We start from the raw sequence: 22,870 nt of genomic DNA on the forward strand, positions 1-22,870 counted from the left end.
TGTTAGACAGCTGGACATTAGAGCTCTGTCTCTCTCTTCACCACACACACACACACACTAATACACACATATTCCACAGGTACATTCATGCCCCGGCAAAGTGTAACAGATTCATTCAAGGTGTCACCAGCTTCTCAGGTTTCAACACTACATAATTTCACCTCTGCTTAGGAATGACACAACACAACATTTCCTTTCACTGGGTAAAAGTAAAGCAGCACAACTCTAGTACAACCTTTTTTTTTTTTAACCTTTTTTTATTGCATTTTTTATTGCTGAAGCGACTACAAACAATAGTTTTAAACAGCCAAACAATGCAATCTACCACAACAACACTGAAAGAGCGACAATACAAACTGGCAGGATACAACTCATGTGCAGACACCAGCATACATTTAATATTAATTACAGTCTTTGTTAAAACAGTGTATATTGCAATTGTCTTTGAAGTCTTTATAGTTGCAGCAGTGTAAACGCAACTGCGAAGATATTGGGATGTAAACTGATGACAAGATAAGCAACACTGCTGTTTGTTAAACTGCATTTGGTCACAGTGGGTTTACTTTGTCTTAGACTATTTTATGTAATAATGTGATTTTTAGCTCCAACAAGTCAAAAAGGTAATAAACTGAGATGTTATTGACCAAAACACTGAACTGCTTGCACACTGTTGTTCTGGTTGCATTCCTGGGTGGCCTGTCCCACTGGTATTTACTAGTCTAAAGACTGTTGACTATGATGTTGTAATAAACAACCCTTTGTAGGGGTTTTGAAACAAGTGAACCAGTGGTTTTATTTTGCTAATTAATTATGTACAGGTCACTCACCCAATAGCCAACTAAGTATCAGTATATTTTTATGGAGTCAAAACTCATCCTTATCATCCCTAAAGGCAGTGAGTGTGTATGACAATAAAGCACAAATGCTTATTATTAGGTATAAGCTATATGGCAATAACATCGCAGCCCAATACTTCACATGAAGAGTGGACATGTTAATGTGGCTTGAAAGCAAAATAACGCTGATGCATCCTGACAGCCAGCTAAAATCTGCTAAAGCTCTTATGGCCTAACATGGGGTACTACACAAACCACAACTACTAAGCATTTAACATGTGGTATTTTGGGCCTAAAAAAATCAGGCATGATGCCTTAACTAAATTTCTTCATGATAAAGTTAAGTCTGATGAAAGGGTAAATATTTTTGTACTTCCATATGCAGACAGTGAAAAATATACTCAAATATAGATGGGGGAAGACTTTGATGCTGGGATCCTTTAATGTCACTCATCCTCGACGTTTGTCTCGTCTTCGTTCTTGGAGTGAACCTTATGCTAAATGCCGGTACGCCAAATGGAAATGGATGCACATACAGTAGCATAGCTTTGTGCTTGGTCAGGTAGGGCTTTTTTAGACGGTTAAGGTCTTACACCTGCTAACAGAAAGAGACAGACATTAAAGATCTATTAGCTAATGTATTTCTCACTGTTACATTTAAAACTCCATAGCTTATTAAAATGTATCAGGCGTTAAACAAGGCAAGTCTCAGGGCTGGACATCGAAAGCTTTCACATTCACACTACTCTGTGTATGTAATGTATGAACATGTGTTTGTGTGACTGTAGATAAGACAGAGCTCCTGTTGCTGACACATAGCCTGCAGTCAAAGCCAGGGCACTTCTGTGTGACTGAAAGCTGTAACTTTGTCATTTGCCCTTTAACTTCATTCCTCAGTGGTCTATTTCTGATGAAGAAGCAGGGAGGATCACTATTTAGGGGTTTAAGCTGATACTCGACAAATACTTTTCCACCCGTATTGTTCACAATGTTGCTCAAGCACTGGGTGCTTGATGTCAGAAGAAATGGGATGTTTGAAGAACGAGAAGAAAGAAAACTTTCCTGAGCCAATGTTCATTAATGTTGTATGTATTTTTTCATAAATAGTGCTTGTTTAAACTGTTCTTCCAGGCTGTGAGGATGCATGTTATGTCTTTATCATTAGCACTGAGCGAATAAGCCCTGTGGTCAAGCCCAATTTGCTGCTGAAATGGTTAGTAATCCTTCCAATCGGTCAGATGTAATGTGAAAATCAAGCAGCTGCACTCTGGTATGTCAAACAGCTCAGCAACACTGAGCAGCCCAGGTGCCATTGGGTGAACAGTGCACCACAAAGACACGACAGCCATCTCAAGGGTCTGGAAGGCTCTTTATAGAGGGAAACAAGGTCATTGTGAAAGATTTTTTTTTTTTTTTTTTTTTTAAATATAGCATGCATAGAGCTGAGCCCATGTCCAGAAATTCCAAACAGCAGATATGATTTACAGTGAACAGCTACTCTGGCATAAAGGAAGGCTAGTGGGTTGATTTGGTTATGAGTCCACAGGGGGCTATAAATCACAGCCTTCAGACACTGGCTTAAACAACAGACACGACTATACTAGACTCTGCTTCCCACAGGACAGCTCAAGATAAACCCTGATTGACCATGTAATATGTAAACATACATTCAGAAGGTCACTTTAGTTACTATCTACTTAAAGTAAAAACAATAATGTAAATTATCCCCAGAATTGGGGGAGGGGAGTAGGAGAATAAGCTGTGGCCAGGGGCCACCTTGCAAAAATGATTTTAGTCATTTAGCATTTGCATTTAAGCAATTTATTTATAGTGAGATAAAAAAAGGCAAAAGGGCAAGTAATTTAACTATTACACCACTGTAATAAAGTTTAACCTTTGAAACCCTATAAAATACATTATTTCTAATTAGATCATCAGCTCTGAAACACTCAGACAAAGCAAAGTCACCTCAGCACCCGGATTAACTCCAGGACTTTAGTAAATGTGTTATTTACAGCCACTTCAGAAACTTACCATTTGTGACAAACTTGCTCTTGCCTCCAAATGCCACCTGTAAATGCAAGATTGAAGGAACAGAGGAAGACATAATGGAAAGAGGAAAGGAAACTTATTCTTACTCTTGCCAAATAAAATCAGCTGGCTGTGTTGACATAATTCCTTATCTTATCCCGTGACTAATTTTGAGTTCAGATGTCTGGAAGAATAGAATCAATAAATATGCCCGATGGCATTTCCAATAAATTAAATCAAATGAAAAACTCATCTCTGGATATACATACACATGGCACTTGGAATAATAATTTACTGTATAATGATCCTAAGATCGTAGGAAAATATATTCATACATAAAAAGATGAATGCATCTGCAATCATCCCACAGATATCAGATGTATAACTATGCCTGGTTAAAAAAAATACATAGAAGCATTTGAACATAACCACATGCACACAACCACAATGTCCGCACTACAAAGCAGCTGCTGTCTTGGCATGAAAAAGCTGTGCAGTGCGGCCAAAACACCCCGCAACAACACATATATGACGTTTACATTTGGAAGTAATCCGTGTTTCCACATGAACAACCACATCACAGCCGATGAATACTACTTACGTCTTATCATGGCACATTAAATTGTTCCCAGTCTATCACAGGGCTGACACATGGAGACCATTCACAATCCCTTCTAATCATAGTCCCCATGATTTAGTTTTACATCACGTATAATGACTCTGATAGCAGCATATTTACCTTTTGAATTGACTGAACTGAGAGACAAAAAGCCCAAATCCAATATGTGTTGAAAAAACATGAAAAAGCAGTGTTAAACATCAAAAATCATTCACATCATGCCAGGTGGAAGGTGCACTGAGTGTTGTTTGCACAGATCTACAAATTACCTTTTTTCACCCATCTATTAGGTAGACTGAATGAAGCAAAAAACAAAAAAAAAAACAAAAACAGGATCATACATAAAATGCTAACATCGCCCCTCCTTCATACAGTACAAGAAGTGTGCATGTAACCTGTACCTTGGCAGGTGGAGAGCTCTTCTTAGTTTCCCACATGCCACGCTTGGTACCAGCATCTCCTGGTTTCACATCCTGTCACAAATAAGACAAAACATGAAATAATTAGATTTTTTACTTGAGTAAAAAAAAAGCACTTATGTACAATGCAAGTACATAAATAATAATAAATAATTCAGTGTTCTTAGCTACTTTCCACCACTTGTCTTATGCACTTGATTTCCATACATATTTATGAGGCTTGTGATTTTTAGTTGCAGTTATGGTGAAACATATGCAAAGTGGTACCTTTAATAGTTTGAAGAGTAGACATACAACAGCAGGAAAAGTTTGAGTGAGGAGAACTGAAAATGGAGTGAGTTAGCAAAGGGGAAAGGAAGGCAGAAGAGAATTAAACACTGTAGTAAACACACAAAGACTACAAATGTGCACTACACTGCTGCACGGTGTCATCCGATGAGGGGGAAGTGTTGCAGCAAAAGTAAAGGCGAGCTTGTGGCAGCTCCTGTGGCCAAGACGTTTGACACTAAAGATATCTAGCTCATAAAATTCATGTAAGAACCATGTCACACATCATCCAGCCGTGCCACATAGTGTAATGTCTCCAGAAGTCCTGGTTGGATTAGCAGCTGGTGTCCCACTTTAAGAAAAGGACACAGTGTCCACATGTCACCTACTGTATTTAATATACAGTAATAAATAAACCAGTTTTAAAATTCAGAATCTGCATACCTGCTGCTTGTTTGAGATAGGATGATAGTGTCTCTGTAGGTAACAAATGTGAAGGGACGTGACCTTTAACCCTTGTCTGAAGGAGAGTGAAACTAAAGCTTATAGTTTTCTGAAAATAATTAATTCAATTCCGAAAAACAAAAACAATGAGATCTATTCTTGCTCTGGTACATGGAGTGTAGTATTATCCTGAACTGGCTACTGTTGTCATAGTGACTGATATATAGAGTTGTGTCTAAATGCCTGTACAAGAAGGAAAAAAAACTGGTGCTCAGCACGTTGTGGTAGAGAAGTTGTCAGCAACAGCGGGATCCTTTTATACAATGATTCCACACTTAGCATAATATTATCATAGTATTTATACTATATATATTTATACATAAATGTATAAATATTAGATAATACTATGCTTTGCTGGCAGATGCTGTTAACTAAACTGTCCATGTGGTGTCACTAGACTCCAGACAGGATCACTGTCCACTTGCACAGCTCAGATATAAAGTCTGCAGCCAACAAAAGACTGGCATGTTAACGTGCAAATGACCTCATTAGCATGTACAGGATATCAAAGGATTACTCTATTGAAGTAACACTGGTGTCTAATTTACAGTGTGTGTGCGTGTGATCAAGACCAGGATTTATCAGGTCTTACTGCTGGCTTTGCTGCGGCTGGTGATGCTGCTGCTGCCGGTTCAGGTGCTGGTGTCGTCTTCTCTGCCTCTGCAGGCTTTGCCATCCAGCTGTTGACACGTCCGGCCACGCCTCCTTTGATACCAGCCACATCCTGGAAAAAGAGACATCTCAAATATTCAGTCAGATATCAATATACATGTCAGCCCTTCTTGTGTTATTCCTCTCAAACCTTCTCCTTGTTGGCAGGGGCTGGACTCTCAGAGGAGCCGCCAACGTTGCCTTTCTCCCACATGCTCTTGATGCTGCGTGTGCCTCCTGTGGGAATATCTGCCACTGGAGACTTGGGGGATTTGACTTCTTTGTTTCCCTGTAGAGACAGAGGATGGATTTAACTACTTTAATACAGGCCAAAAACAAGCTCTACATTGAGCTACGAACAGCGATAGGAAAGTAACTAAAATACATTTACTCTAGAACTACACTTGAATATTTCCAAGGTCATGCAGCTTCATATGTTAATTCCACCACATCTCAAAGAGCAATGTTATATATTTTACTGCTTTAATTATTATTCAGCTGTAATTATTATTAATGTAAAGATTTTACATGAAAACACATGATAACCTACTTTTACCATCTCTGAATCTCACCTGGAGGGCAGACGTGTACTGCTCCAACCTGTTGCCTATCTTGGAGACAATAGGAGTGTGTGACACTCTGGCTGCAGTGCTGTGAGGTTGAACAGCACATGGGACATTAGTAAAGCTCACACCGATATAAGTGTGTCTGGGTTAATTATTTGCAGTTTACTGTAAAAGACTTCTTGTGTCTAACCTTTTTTGGGCTGATTTGCTCAAGAATTCAGCCTTTTCACCAATCTGGAAAAAGCAACACATTAAAATTACAAACGAGTCTGTCACTGGCACATCGCACATGCACAATCAGATAGGGTCAAGCTGTCCTGGCTTTGCACTGGTCTCTGGCACAACCTGTGCAGGTCTCTCTCCACTTTAACAATGTATTGGTTGGTGCCTGAATGATTGAACTGGAGAATGTGGCTGTCAGGGAGCCAGGACATACACACATACAGCACAAACACACTCATAGCCCGGTTTGGGCTCAGGACTGAGAAAGGCTGTTGAAAACGAATTATAATTTCCATGTAAGCACACAGAGATGAAAACACACACACACACACACACACACACACACAATTCTCAGCATTCTTCCAAAAATACTCCAGCGAGAACTTTACCCAGTCATGGTCTTGTTCAACTACAGCCATATTTGAGTACAGCTCAGACATCAGACCACTTGTTTTTCTTTTTGTCTTTGTCAACTAACGCTATATTATTGCTATCAAAAAATTAAAAACAGTAGTTAAAAAGGGAACAGCAAAACCAACAATCACATTTGCCAATGACACATGTTGACCATAAAGGGAAACAAATGCATTTGCATTTCGGGGGATCAGAGAGCTGCTGCTGTATGGGAGGAAATGACAACCTGTGCAATTCTATCAGGTCAGAAGCTGGGAGCAAAGGAATAGTGTCACATTTGGCAAAAACACGTGTTCACTTTCAGCTGAGAGTTAGATGAGAAGATCACTCTGATGTTTTTACAGACTATGAAACTACAGCCAGAAGCTTAATTTAGTTAGCTTCATATTTTTAAAACAAACAGAGTGGTATCAGCATTTCCATCCAGTTCTTAGACTGAAAATAAATACTGCACATTTGTACAATAACAGTATTTTTCTAGCTTATAAACCGTTAGATTTGGGGTCATTTTAAAGGGTTTTAAAGCAAGTTCACTTACCTTTTCAGCCTCCTGCTCCAACTACAGAGCTACAGACACCTTGGTTATATTTGTCTACCTTTCCCAATATACCTTTTCCAATATTTGTCTCAGACGTCTGTCTCCACCACAAGATAAAAGAGGTGAAATTAACTTTTTTGTGCAACAGTATTGACAGTGTTTACAGGGACTTCTCCTTTCAGGACAAATAATCCTACTACTCTGGATAATTAACAGGTAAGTGGCACAGACATGGCACAGATATGGCACAGATATGGCACAATGTGTGCAGTTTAAATGAAAATTGTCTGCATAGAGGTAACGGTAACTGAACTGAAAACGTGTTACCTTGAACAATAGGGAAATTGACTTATTGAATTTGTTTGTTGTGCTGGGAATCCTCTAAAACAGCTTCGAGACGCCTGAACCTCTGCTTCAAAACTCACCTTTGAGGAGCCTTTGGGACTGACAGTAAAGGCAAGTTTTGTAGACTCTTCCTCCTTCTGTTTCTTCTTCTCTGCAGCTTCTGCCCTCCTCTTCTCTATCTCCTCCCTCATCCTCTTCCTCTCCTCCTGTTATGAGAACCACTATATGAAAACAGATTTCCCAAAGCAGAATATTTATTTGGTATAGTTATTCCTGAACGTGGAGTCCCTCTTCACCTGTTCTTTGGCTTTCTTTTCCTCCAGCTCCTGTTTCTTCTGTCTCTCCTCTTCCTCCAGGATCTTCCTCCTGTCCTCTCTCTTCCTCTTCAGCTCCTCCAGCTCAGCCTCGGCGTCCTGCTGCTTCTGCTTCATCTTCTCAAACTCCTCACTTTCTGTGTTGTTTCGTCGGCGCTTCAGCTCCTGCAGCTTGCGCTCAGCCTCCTGTCGCTCCAAGTCTTCTGCCTTAGTGGAGGGAGCATTGTCTCTGCTCTCAACAAAATACAGTTCTTTAATGAACAATACATGTACAGTACAAACTCAAATTCCTTAAAAAAACATCCTACAACTTCATCATGAATATTTTTCACATATCCATATACATATATATATATATATGAGATTTACCTTGATGTCTTCTCTGTTTTCTTAAGTTTATTCTCAATGAAAGCGCCGTTCTGTTTGGCTGGTTCATTCTTGCAGAAAATGGGGAAAAGTCAAACATCAAAACACTGTTGCTTTTCATATCTTCCATATTAAACAAGACTGAATTTGGTGCTTTTAAATGACTACTTCGTTGTACCTTTTCCTTAAAACCAAATCTCTTCGGCTTCTCCTCCTTCACACAGGAAACAGAAAAAGATTAATGTTCATTAACAATGACAACAACAGGATCAGTGGAGAAACATTATGTCACTGTATCGTACAGCAAATATCTGCAAAGCGAGAACAAAGTCTGGAAGAAGCAAATGTGGTCCCCCAGGGTAATTTAATGTTGATTAACTGTGGGACCACATTGAAATGTCTCTTTACAAATGGGAATATTTATACAGAGCAACTTTATTACAGAGACCCACAAATCACTTAAATACCTCCTCTTTCTTCTTTTTTTCTTCCAACTCTCTCTTTTTGCGTTTATCCTCTTCCTCTTTTTTCTTCTTCTCTTCAGCCTCCTTTCTCCTCTTTTCCTCCTCTTCTTTCTTTTTTTCCTCCATCTCCCTTTTCCGTCTCTCCTCCTCTTGTTTCTTCTTCTCTTCAAGCTCTCTCTTTTTTTGCTTCTCTTCCTCCTCCTTTTTCTTCTTATCTTCCATTTCTTTTTTGCGTTTTTCTTCCTCTTCTTTCTTCTTCTTTTCCTCCAACTCCTTTTTTCGTTTTTCCTCCTCCTCTTTTTTCAGCCGCTCCTCCATTTCCTTTTTCCGTTTTTCCTCCTCTTCAATTCTCATTTTTTCCTTCATTTCCTTTTTCTGTCTTTCTTTTTCTTCTTCTTCCCTTCTCACCCTCTCTTCTGCTTCCTTTTGTTGTTGTTCCTCTTCTTCCTTCCTCCTTTCCTCCTCCAGCCTTTCTTCTTCCTCCCTCTTTAGCTTGTCTTCCATTTCCCTTTTTTGCCTCTCCTCCTCTTCTATCCTATGCTTTTCTTCCATTGCTTTTTTGTGTCTTTCTTCTTCCTCTTCCTTTCTCTTCCTTTCTTCTTCCTCCTCATCAACATCAGGAGCAGCTTCCTCATCAGCATCTTTCTTTCCCAGATCTACCTCTGCTTCTGTGGTTGTGGCCTCATTTTCCTCCTAGAAAACAAGAAGCTTATTTTCTATCATGTTCTGTAAGTATGTCAACATAATAAAGTTAGTCAGATGCTAAAATAAATCCATACCTCATTTCTTGTGACTGGTATTCTTGATTCCACAACAGTTTCCTGTCACAAGTAAAAAAAAATCAGGATAAAACATATTTTGTCTCCTTCAATACAAGTTCTGTTTCAGAAAATCTAGACACTCAACTTTACCTTATCTTCCTCCTTCTTGTCTTCTTCCTCTTTCATCCAGGAGTTTATACCAGTCTCTTCCACCTCTTCCTGGGCAGGTTTCTCTTCCGTCTTCGTCTCTTCTTCCTCTGAATGTTGTGGTCTGCTGCTGCTGATGGAGGATTGATCTATCAGTGTGCTATGTGTGTCATTGGTGGTGCTACTGGTGGGGTCGTATTCTTTCTGTCTCTCCATGGCCTCCTTCATCCGCTGCTGCCTGCGCTCCTCCCTCCTGGCCAGGCGCTCCAGCAGAGCCTGGTCATCATCTGCACCACCGGCAGTGGTGGTGAAGGAGGACTCGGTCTCTGTCACACTGAAATAATGTGAAATTGATTTGTTTGTAATTCAGTAAAGCCTGAAATTTAAGTCTAATTAAAGCTGAATCTCTAAATGCCCTTTAAAGTCAAATTTCTTCTGTAATCAAGAGTGCTTAACCCACATGTCAGAAGTGCTCTGCTGTGGCTAACCAGAGAAAATATCAGTAAAAGAACCACACAGTCACTGGACTCAGTTCAAAATGTTAAGGCTGGATGTGATTATCAATACCAGGAGTTTAAAAACTGGTTCTTGAACTGTTGTGGAGAGTTTTTCTAAGGTTTCTCACTCAGTTGCGCACATTTAGCTTAGCATCATACAGTATGTACCTGCTGCTTCAACACATACTCGATCAGTGAGAAATAAATTATTCCAACGTTTCAGCACCTGTCCATCAAATGACACGGCTCAACTCTATGCTGATGACAGAAAAAACAAACTCACAGGTGAGAGGTCCTCTTTGCATTTTGCTTTTATGTATTTATTTTGTGTACCATTAATGATACACGTTTTGTCCCTTATCCTATTTCCCACAGGCTTCATCTACACTATACCTGTTAGTGTCGATCACATTAGTAGTATCAGACTCCTCTAATTCCCTAATCTTCTTTCTTTCTTCCCGTGCACGTCTCCTTCGCTCCCGAGCTTCCTCCTCATCATCATCGTTGACATAACCTGTTCTGAAACATAGTACGGTGTACATTAATGCGTCAGTTAAGGGATAAGGATGATCATTTTCTATATTAATAGTAATCAAGACTTCTTGGGACTAAGCTGGCCCACTTTGTGGTTTCTAAAAGTATACTTTAGGTGTACGGAAATATTTCATATCTAAGTTTAATTTTGTACTTCAACTCTACTGTGTATTGTACTTAGTGGTACTATTGTTACTTTTACTGTATACTTGTCTGTATAGGCCAAGTATTTCACAGACAAATACAGAAAAGCATACATTGCTTTGTGTAACAAGTTTTCTGGTGACGTGTCAGTGTTTTTGCTTTTTGAGAAATCCTGACCCCCAGGGTTGCAAACCATTGATGAAAGCCATTCCTCTCAAGCTGACGTCAAAAGATATGATGGAGATTGGAGATGCCACAACAGAGGGAAAACAGACTAAGGAATAATAAAAAACACACACTATGCATATGTCTGAGAACCAAATGTCACTTTGAAGCAGCTGAGAGTCCTCCAAAAATTGACCCCCTTGGGACAAACATGTTGAATCCGAGACAAAGGTTGTGGCGATAAGAAAAAGAGGATGAGAAGATAAGAAATCTTTCTTAAGTAGAAACAATACAGTGTACTGAATTAGAAATGAGAGAAAATCCCCAAATCTTTGCCCTCCTACCTTCCCCTCAGTCTTAACATCTTTTGCACATCCTGCCACTTACCTTCATCCATCTGTGATCACATCTACTGTGAGACTTTTGAGCATGCCAGGCTGTACCTTTCCAGGCTGTACCTTATCAGGCTTTATGAGGCAGTGAAAGACCTTGAAATTGCCCATTGATAGAACACCATTATTTCCCTTTTCTCTTCCTGAATCTACTGCACAATGATTTACAGATGTTGCAAGAGGAGGATGGGAACCACAGGAATCCTTCCTGTCTTTAAGTCAGAAACAAAGACCCAAATGAGGAGGAAATCCAACAAATCCTCCGGCAACGGTTCCACCACATGTCATGGGTTGCCGAGAGAAATCACTGAGGAAGTAATTCAATTAGATATTACTCCACCCCAAACTAGAGGTCTGCACTGAGAGTGCATCAAAATGTTACAGTTACATTTCCTGAGTAGCAGGTTAAGGGATGAGAATCAAAATAAATGGAGGGAGAATGGGGCATTCAAAGAAGGCTATACTGTGCAGCCCAAATATTTCTTCAGGCTTCAGAGAGGAGCTGAGAGGCCGGAGAGGCAGTAAAGGCAAGGCAGGTTGGGTTGGCACAGCTTGGCAGAACTGGCTACACGACTGTGAGAAAATTGCTTGGAACGCGTCTTCTTCTTTTTTTTTCACTCAGGCTCTAATGGGGCATCTGAGATGACTACAACAACTTCTGAACTGGAAGAAAATGATGTGGTGTTGTGGTTAGCTGTGATTGATTGAATGAACATTTTGACAATCTGGCAAAAGCCAAATTTCAATGTCATTCTTTCATGGATAAAAGTGATGACATTCTTTTACTGATTTTATTTTTTCTGACCAGTGTCTCTTGGTCTCAGTGCCAAGCATGAAAATCATAAAAGGTCACATAACCTCTAGTTATTCCATGTTTTATTTGTGTGACAGCTGAATATTTTCCTGGAAGATTTCACCCAGTGCCACACTCATTAATGTGTCTTAGTAGCTTTCAGAAAACAGCAGCACTCTATGGCACAATTTGATATATTAGCCTTTGGCTACAAAAGAAAATGCTGGGTAGGGTGGATTCATTGCTGGCTTTGACTTTTTGATTACATATTTTTCACAGTGGGAAAACTTATAAACTCCATCATTACCAGGCCTTTTCATTTTATGGTGAAATTAAATAAGTAAATTAATTTTTCCTGCTCCCTATGAGTTTATATCCCTGCATTTCACTCTAAGAGTGCATGTGAGTAAAGACTTCATAACAGTGCTGTAGAGAGAGAAGGAGGGAGGGAGAGCTGACTGCCTCCTTGCATCCATTTACATCCTGCCTGATCTGCGCCACAGTTTTACGTGAAGTCACAAAGCCACTCTCTGCTCCCTCATGAAAGAGTATATACACACATAAACACAGTAGACTTTAATCACTGAACATCTGTCAGTAGGACTTTGTCTTGTTAGTGGATCATTAGAAGAGCAAGAAAAAAATATCAGAGAAACATCTTTAGCATTTTAAAGGTCTTGAGAACCTCATTTCACAGTTTTATAGCTTGTCAATATATTATAGTGCACTACATAGTATATATGGGACAGCTGCACAAATGTTGGCCCCTGATTATCCACTATGCTCTATTGATCCTTAAAGTATGTCAGGTTTATTTTGTGAACGATGAGTCAGTCAAAGTTGAGGCATTAATTGAAGATGATATGTCAGATGTCCCCTGTCCTTTTATAGTGTTTGTGAAAATTTGACTAGGCATTCACCCTTGAATTGAAAATTCACTAATGTGTGCATGTCCATGATGGTGTGCTCATGTGTATGTGCTCTCTTGCATGCAAGGGTTTACTTACTTTTCAGCCTCAAGGCGCATCTGCTCCCTCCTCTGCCTCCTCAGCTCCATGCGGCGGTCAAAGTCATCATCCATGATGTTTAGAAGTTTCTTCTTTCTCACTGAAAGACACAATCAGATCATGTCAAAATCAATCACCATTGAGTCATCTATCCATCCATTGTACATTTCATTCTTGCAAAAATCTTAATGTATGATTGTTATTCCACACACCTTAGTGCAAACTATGATTGTGACTGAGAAACATGCTAAATTCAATAAATAGCACCCACAAATAAATTTGTTGGATTCAGTTGAAACACATCAAAGTGTAGCAGACCACCCAAGACAGCTTCATGGGTAATAAGTTGTGAAAAAAACAAAAAAAAAACTACAGTGGCTGTTGGTTTACAATACCTTAGCAGTATCTGAAGTTTAGTCCATGGACAACAGAGTCTCCCTTTTTTTCATATATCAACGTCTGCAGTCTGGTTTATATCTCAGCTCTTCTGCAGCACAAAGAATTCCTGCTTGTTCTTTCAGCAACTTTAACTACCAGAAAAGGCAAAGCCTGCCTCTCTGCTCCCCTCTCTTTTCCTCTCAACCTCCCTCCTCCTCATCAACCTGACTCCTGCTCTCTCCCTCTGTCACTTTCCCCTTCCTGACCTCTGACTTAAGACTCTCTAATTATTTCTTTTGTCTTATCCTTCTTGCTTACCTCTTGTCGAGTGTACAGCATGTGTTTTTAAATTTGATTAGGTTTTCATTATTCAAATTGTATCCACACCTCCACAATTCCACTCACTGCGATTTATTCTTCCTTGACCTGTAATCATTTACAAGGGAAAGACAGTATGTGAACCCACTGGACTCACCCAGTTTTCTTGAATAATATCTTAAATTCAGTAAAAAAAAAAAAAAAAAAACAGTTTGGATGAACTGCTCACGTAATCTTATTTACTGAATACAGATGGAGTCACTAGATCAACTCAGCACCCCAAGCCGCAAGACAGCTTTATATGGATGGTACAGACATTTTATTTCTAAACAATATACCCCTCATTAATCATAATAATCAGTGGACTCCCTCTGCTCTAGTGCAAGTCAACCACATGGTATCAAACGTACGTGCATTTAAAAGTCATTACAGATTCTTTGTTCGTTATAAATAAATTGATAATTCTAGTATAAGGCTGCCAAAGTATATAGTCTACAATCCAGTGTGTGTCTAAAGCAATCAATCTACTATACAAAGCCTGCACTAAAGAAGCAATAAATAAGTATTTTGGCTTGCTCTGGTAGGGGTAATTTCTCAAAGTTGAGTACATAATACAGTAAGACCACGACATCCTGTGCCAAGTCACAAACTGCAAAACACTTCCTGGCTATAGAAAGCAATAAATTTGGTGTATAATAATAAATGTTAATAGATCATATCTTTGAAAAGTGTGGTGCATAGACTGAACTCCAATATTTCTGTTTGAGAAAGTACGTTGTTAACACCTTTAGACTTGAGAGCCATTTCCAAACCACTGCCAATAAAAACTCTTTATCCACTAAACTTCTTTTCTTACATAAAACCATTGAAAACCATATCAGCTACACTGTAAGCAGCTGCCATAAACCAAGTCTGCAAGAAAATCTGCCAGTACAGCGAGCCACGGGGCACTGCAGTGTAAAAGTACATATTACGTGATTTGAGAAAGGTTAAAAGCTCTTTCCCACTCAGAGGAGGAAGGAAAATTAAACCAGCAAAAACTTCCTCATATTTAGCCTCAATAAATCTAATGAATAAATCAAAAGTATGTATAATTTCTTACGTAAGTCCGATGAGCCCAAATGAGTGAAGTTTGGGTGAGTATATCAGTGGATTCTATGTAACAGTATGACATACATGACAGCATGGACAACATGCTGAAAGGCAATGATATAGTCATGGGCAAACCATGAATCTTCTGCTGTAACAACAAGCCAAGGAGTGCTGAATGAAATAATGGCCACTCACAGAGCCAAGTCAACATAACACTTCATCCTGTTTATATCTTGCACCATTGTGTGTGCTTTCACCCCTTACATTGATGTGATGCACCTGCAATATATTTATATCTCAACCAGGTCAAAAGCAGTTTAGCAGCTACATCATTAGTCTTATAAGGTTATACTAAAAAAAGCCACTTCAGTACCATCCTTTTATGTCAGGATCTGTATCTTCAGATCTGAAGCCCACCAACAGCGAGCAGTGGGTCATAATAGTAAATAAGCCTATAATGGCAAATACCATATACAGACATAAAGGCCTATAAACACAATGGGCCAAAAGAGGCCCCTAAAACACCAATTACATGTGTACAGGACAGTTTAGAGCTTTTCTGGATAAGGATGACACTTTTTTACACTTTACTTCCCAGAAACACAGTGATTTATTGCAACCCTTAACATCACATCATTGTGGACAAAACATTTGTCACTAATGTAGAACATAACATAATGTGTATAGTACAGGAGTAAATTGCCAAAAGCTGTGGGAATGAGATTGTTTTTTAAATCTGCATGAATGGACTAAAGTTATGGAAATGGAATGATTTAAAAAAAAAATCACTAAATGCAATAGATTTCATGGTATTTTGTCCAAATATGAAAACACACCACTGTACATAAAGAGTTAAAGCGTCCAGTAGTCTGTATTTATCTCATCAATACATCACATGACAAAAAAAGAAACAATAGGGTTTATAGTCCATTTTTCAATACTTATCTAACTTTCCAACACTGTCTGTGGCACCAAGCCCATTCCAGCTTAAATATATGAAGGTGAAAAATTTCACATCTTCACTGACATCATTTCTCTTATAATCACACAAAAGACAAATATCTATCACAGACAGAGGCTAATCTGTGTTTCAGCACCAGGACCTTGAGGATTATAGGCTCTGTGGAACAGCAGACAAAAACTGGCTGACCTGCAGACTCACAGCTCACGGACATGTCAGAGCCATGATCCTCCCCTGTCTGATTTGGCCTGAGTCCAGTGGGGCTGCCTCAGTTCTGAATTTCTAAAAATTCTCTCCACTCTGGTAGCAAGTAGCTGATTGTCATTCTGCCTCCTTCTTTTCACACAAATGTAATTTCACACACAAACACGTACACACTGAATACAGGTACCTCACTTGAGAGCTCCCCCTAACAGCTGCACCATCAGTCATCAGGCAGCTGATTTCTATGGTTTATGGTCTGAAATAATGCAAAAACAAAGTGTGCCTTTAGAAGGAAGCATTGTTCACAGAAATGTCTGCCTGTACTTACCCATGACAATAAAATAGCCCCTCAAAGCTCCTTACATATAAACTCAGACTTGTGTTTTTTTACATGGGCAGTTGTAGGCTTCACGTTTTTACAGTCTTGTCATAAATTGGGAAAAAATCCACAAATCATTCTCACATAACAGGTGCCCTGGACAGTTTCTAATTCACACATGTGCAAGTGATTTGTTTCATCTGGGTGAGCTCTCCTTTTTGTGGCCTGCTCTGACTTTGATGGGACCAAAAGCTAGTGCAGCACCTCTTTCTCTCACCAGGTTCAGTCTGCACTCATACAACTGGCAACTGGCTGGCTCGACTGGCTGCCACCTGTAACACTCTTCAGTCACTGCTCAATATGCATGTTGCAACAATTGAAAGCTCACATGAGGAAAACAGCAGCAAGGAGGAAACCATTCTGACTTTTTTTATGCAATGCAAATTAAAATATGGCAGGTTTACTAACTACATGTAGTTGACTGGTGTGGTTCATTCAAAGTCCTAAAAAAAGTTTTAAAGTGTTTAAAAATATATAACTTGCATTACATCCCAGCTAAAGTAATTTTATTTAGACAAATACTGAAGGATTTCTTTAATGGACACTTAAATGGTTGCTGGTTTTGTTACAGGGCTGTTTGTCAAACAGCTACATGAACCACAGTAGAAAAAAGGCTCCCCAAATTCTGAACAGATTTAAGTACATCCACTAAAACCATCCAGGTTTTGTGATGCAAACTAGCATTTAACATCATAATTTCTCAAGTGGTTCACTAAAGGTTAAAATTAGTCCTTTAAGACTTTAGTGCTTGCTATGCAATACAAATGTTAAAAGCCTTGCACTAAAAGCCCCATAATTTCAATTGGATGATTCTTGCCTGTGTTTCTGTTCATCTCAACATTGTGTGGCCACCATGTGCTATTTGTATATCGTCTGGCTTTGTAATTACTGGCTTGATGGCGTCTAGAAGGTCTGCCAGTGTATTAATCAGACATCACAAGAAGGCAGGGGGAAGAATTATGTTCTGATTTACATTTGGTTTGGCAAGTTACAGTAGACCACACATCTTCAGTCAGGAATTGTTCGGGAAAGATATGCAGGCAGCTGGATATTACTGTCAGTTCCGTCTCTCTTGTAATCAATCAAGTAGTCTACAATTACTGAGTGTAACAAAAAGGAAACCATAAAACAACAAATACAGTTTTCACTAATTTATAGGGTAGTGTTACTAGATTAGCTACCCTAACTTGCTGTTATGTCTTTTGGTGATTGAACTCTGTGTATTTTACTCTAATAATTACTGACTTGAGTGTATTAGCTGTTGACTATGACTCTGAACTTCTGTGAATACAGTTTCTTCACACTAAAACTTTGCAGTTAAAAGTGTTTATGATGAATCATAAACATTTTCTTTTCTGCAGCTCATTAAAATATGTCTGGTGTGGTTGAAGAGGAGTGTGATTCTATAAATGAATCATAAACATGTCTAATGTCCAGATTTTACAGTTTGATTAATGCTTTCACTAATGACAGCCAGGTTCTGTGCTGTGGTTCCCCCGTAGCACAAACAATGAGAGCGGTGCTCTACTTGGATACTTGTTTCATTTAATGCTGTAAATCCGTTGTAGTTACTGCACGGGTTAGTTGGAATTAAAATAAATCATTTTTGTTTCTCTCATTGTAATTTGCCCCAAACAACAGCATCAGCTAAATATACAAATACACGTATGGGTGTTCAGGTAACTTTGAATCAGACAGGGTTCTCATTCAAAAATGAAGACAGTGTTTCAACACGCTTATAGATAAACACTTGCCAGAGAGACGTTTACAATTGATCACGAAGCAGCTGCGTACTCCACATGACCAAACATGGTCATGTATGAAAAAGTCCCTGAGTGGGACACAAATTCCGCACAATTTACAAGCCACAACATACTGTGGTGACCTTTTCTGCAGCTCATTAAAATATGTCTGGTATGGTTGAAGAGGAGTGTGGGTTGTTATATGGCTGTTAACCATAGACAAGTGAAGATTTATGAGCATCTTATCATTCACAAACAAACAGGCTGGACAGGACACACACTCAGGCTCCGCAGCTCTCCACTTAGTGCTCTGTAACCCAGCTCTTAATTAGCAAAAGGACACAAGGAGTCCACCAACAACTGACAGCTGAACCTTAAAAAAGTGGAAATTGATAAAGCAATGTTGAGCTTGTTTGATAAAAGAAACTGGAATAAAAATATGTCAAGATGCTAAATAAATCCAGATTCAAAGTCTTGTTCCACATCCCAGCTGAGATGGTGTACTCAGCCTCCTTTTAAGGAAGTACACAGGCAGTGTTAGCTGTAGTGTCCCTGCTTGGCAAGGTGCAAGGCCATGGACAGAGAGCGTGGTTTACTCTAGGAAATACCTGTTGCTATACAAAATGGCAATCCCAGAATAACTTATTTCCATTGTGATTGCTATGAATCAGCTTTCCATAATGCTGCTGGGGGCCAGATAATATGACTGAGGCTGATTGTCATTGTTACTAAGACTGTTATTTTTATATTGATTTTATAAAAATAGAAGTTTTAAACAGTGTAGCAGGAACAGCTGGAAAATTAAACAAATGAAATCTCTGAAATCTTTCAAGTTTTGATGTAAGGTATGTTATTTCTCCTTTATCTAAGCAGACCTGATGGCAGACTAATTGCTGATGACTAGCTCCAGCAATGTCATTGCCAATAATGCTCACCTCTGTCTCTTCTGCAGTTTGTTCATGTGAAAAACCATTTCCTCTCCCGTTTAGTGTCCCACCTATACGACTAGAGTAGAAACTTCTCTTTATGTTAAATTACAAAGACTCATTTTTTGTTCAGAAAGAAACATCAGCAACTTAAAACCCTACATCAGTTTTATTTTTATTCACTCTTTCTTTTTAATTTTTAAATTCCAATGGTTAAAAAGGCCTCTAGTGTGTTTGGATGCTGCTTGTTAATAGGCAATATAAACCACCCACAACTAAACACCTCAAATTTGTAAACACTTCTTACTGTATTTTTGTCAGAAGGATATGTGTTCTCATGCACTTGTGCATACTGAATGTTCCTGGAAAGTTTAAACTCAAATGTCTTATAAATCACATTTACATTTTAGAGCAAACTATTAAACATTTTACTGTGGCTGCACAGCTGTTTTCACTCTTATGATGCAAAATTCTGAAATGGAGGGTGAAGATGCTCCGGAAACCCAAACACTCTTCCAGTCCCCAAGGAGATGAGCCCATAGTCATAAACTCACACACTCCAACCCTATGTGGTTGTAGCCTTTATCTTCAATACCATCTAAGGAATAGCAGTCTGCCTTGGCATGTCCACCACTGCAAACAGCGTTTCCATAGCCAGATGTCTGCTCAATGTATGATTAATACAAACTACAGTCAGATAATGGCAGAACCACCTACATGCATATGTTTCAATTTACAGTTACATAATAATAAGGAAATGAGAAATGTGCCATTCTTCTGGCATACCATGTTAGAGCTATGTGGGTCTTGCCATCTTTATATCATTTCGTGTGTGCAGCTTGGATACAATACAATCAAACTGAGACTCCTCAGCAGAAATATTCTAAAGTAAATGAGCTTTAATTTTTTTTATGTTGCACCCTGGTCTTTTATTTTCCACCTTTGCAAAAAATCCTTTAAGTAGCTAATTAGATGAAGTTCAATTGAAAGGACTGGTGATTTATTTGCTTTTATTGCAATAAATAAAACTCACTAATATTTTATTACGTACCGTTGACTATCTTGATCCAAAAAAATATATAAAATGTATCACTTTGACCAACCATTTTAATCTTTGGAATACATGTGTTCTCATACACATTTAATTCTATCTTGCCCAGATGTTACTCTAAGAAAGTCCTTCCAGGATCCTGCTCAAGCTAGTCCACATGCAGGTTTGTGGAGGAGAGGGTCAAGTTCAACTTCCTCAACACCCTCTCTAAACCTTTTAACATCTTATGCCTGCTGTCAAGAAGTAGGTTGCAGTCCTGAATTTATAGCAGATGTTTCTAAACCAAACCAGCTGGTTAGGTCTAAGTGCTGTTAACAAGTTATGGCATTAAATGAAGTAAGGAAGGCAGGAAAACCAGCAGTTATTAGTGCCAGTAATTATCTGCTAAACTTTGACTACAAATGTATTACTCTTCTATATAAATCCCTCTAAACAAGACAAAGACAATTTACCTTAATCTGTATTAACCACATAAATTATAAGAGCATCATGAAAACTTACCAGGCCTGCAGACCAAAGTGACTGTTACAGCTGGGAATCAGCAGAGGGACACCAAGAAGAGGTTTATAAGCACAGCATGAACAGCCCCGCCTGCTCATGCTGCAACTCACTGATGTTCACACAGGGTCGATGTGTGTGTGTGCTTGCATGCACACTGTTGAACTGTACGTGGAAATTGCAGTGGCATCTGTTGTTTGCTTGGTTTTCTACTTACTAATTATTTTCAGTGCTGGAATAAGCAGTAAGCACAACTCATGCATTTCTGAATGAATGATAAAATGTTGTTCTAACTAAGCCTGAAACATGCCTGAATGTGGGCTACACGTGAAAGCTGGTCTACCCGGATACATAACGTCACTGCTGCCACAAAGATCATACATGTCAATACTGGGATTTGAAAATAAGGGAAATCCAACTACAACCACTCCCCATCCCTCTGCCCCTCCCCCCCCCCCTGGACCGCTGTTTCCCCCGGGATGCTGCTGTTCTTCTTCAAGCGCTATTCTTCTTCTACTAGTTTTATTTGCGGGTGCCGTTTCAGTGAGTTCAGTAGATGTTACATCAAAAATACGGAAGAAATACGGGAAAATATTTAAACGAGATGATAGCGGGATAGAATGGTAAAATACATTGTGCTAAATAAAAACGGAAAAGGAAACTGCCTGTTCTCGATATTCTGTTTTACTAAACAAAAACTAACTAACTAAAGGCCAATGTTAGTGAATGAGTATCCAGTAGCTGTAATAGCTACGTTGTGGAGTTGTATCTTCAGTGTGTACCAGGTGTCACTGTTCTTAGTAAGACTGAAGCCTTGAAGCTGTGAACACAAATGAAAGTTGACCCACCATCTGGTTGTCTTAAAATAAAAATTTTAATAAATATATTAATCCTGATTTCCAAAATCTACGGGGTGAGCCGAGGGTAAAAATGTTATGAGAATGGCGAATGACATAGTCCCTATGAGAACACCATAGTAGGCTACATAGTCTCTGTACGCTGTATTCGTTAGCATAGAACAGCAGTGGGCAACATTTAGGGGCCACTGTTCTGCTTGTTTTCCAACTATTTCTGCTCTACTCACTGTTGATTACCTGGATCAGGTGTGTTCAATCAACAAGAAGCTGGAAGATACCATCCCAGATGAAGGTGGCCTGAAGGAAGACAAAATAAATTGGTATCTTCCAGCTTCTGATTGGCTGAATTGTTGGGCCTCCTTTGTCCATGGATCACACTCTTGAAAGTCTGCTACATTGACCCAGACCTTACCTTAACCATAACCTTTTACTTCTGCCTACTCTTGAGCCTTATGGTGTAATATCTCCCCTAAAATATGGCATCATTCTTGTTGTTGCTACTATCTAGCCTGCAACACTAAGCTGCAGGACTACACTGAACTCATGTGGGATGATCTGAATCCTTTGGTTGATTTACATTTATTTATTTACATTTTAAAAGCTCTTGTCATCTTCATTTGGGAACACAAGGGCCATAAGGCACAGTGCCCCCAGAGGGTGGATGGATTACTAGACAGGTCTACTGGGCATAGGTCCAGGGGCCCCTAGACCAGAGAACCATGGAGTCTGTTAACCTTATTACTGGAAAGTCAAACAAATGGCAACATAACTGCAAAAGGCCACAAAATTAGGAAAAAAAACTACACAAAATGACTAAAAAGAAACAGAGAACAACACTAAGGACAGAAAGATGATGGCAGAAACTTGCAAAATGACCAGTTGAGGAAAAATAAATAAAATAAGTGGAAAATCACTACAATGTAAAATGAACCACAAGAAAACGCAAACTGACTGCAAATCATGTGGTTGGTCAATCTGTGAGTCTTACTCTGAGTAGTGTAGGAGAGGTGGGAGCCTTTTTATATGTCTACAGTATAGATTTGTCACAAAGTCTTTGCTGCTTTACTATGTCCAGCAGCTTGTTGCTACTTTTGTTCATGACATTATGTCTGTGCTCATTCACAGCTATAATGAAAAGTGAAAATGTCTGTTTATTTCCATTTTACTCTACACTTGGCTCAAAGCAACTACATATAAAAGGATTTTATCCATTGTTAAAGCACACATAATAGCACATTCTGTCCACTGTTTCAAAACTAAATAGGAGACAATTTAAATAAATAGGTATATAATTATATATAATTTCAGTAGTCAAGCACATTTTAACAGATTACTGATATAAAATCTAATATTTAGTTTAATGAGTTAAATTGATTCAGTTAAACCATAGTTTTTCACCTTACTGCATATGCATGTATCACTATGATCACATTTGAGAATGTGAGTATTTTCTCCAATTAAAGGGTTT

At 39.0% G+C, this 22,870-nt stretch overlaps 1 protein-coding gene across 1 annotated transcript; it reads right to left on the minus strand.

The window, feature by feature from the left end:
- Positions 1–236: 236 nt before the first annotated feature.
- On the minus strand, positions 237–17,262 carry LOC113132796 (caldesmon-like). Its single transcript, XM_026311138.1, has 18 exons — positions 17,146–17,262; positions 12,997–13,096; positions 10,355–10,480; positions 9,468–9,798; positions 9,336–9,377; positions 8,965–9,249; positions 8,560–8,613; positions 8,271–8,306; positions 8,096–8,163; positions 7,709–7,958; positions 7,493–7,618; positions 6,084–6,127; positions 5,900–5,978; positions 5,479–5,616; positions 5,269–5,400; positions 3,888–3,959; positions 2,871–2,907; positions 237–1,434 (listed from the first exon to the last, which is right to left on the minus strand). Exons 1-18 carry the CDS (start codon positions 17,159–17,161, stop codon positions 1,418–1,420), a joined length of 1,953 nt encoding a protein of 650 aa, XP_026166923.1. The 5' UTR covers positions 17,162–17,262; the 3' UTR covers positions 237–1,417.
- Positions 17,263–22,870: the final 5,608 nt, after the last annotated feature.

This window comes from Mastacembelus armatus, chromosome 6, assembly GCF_900324485.2.
Source record: "Mastacembelus armatus chromosome 6, fMasArm1.2, whole genome shotgun sequence".
Classification (NCBI taxonomy): Eukaryota; Metazoa; Chordata; class Actinopteri; order Synbranchiformes; family Mastacembelidae; genus Mastacembelus; species Mastacembelus armatus.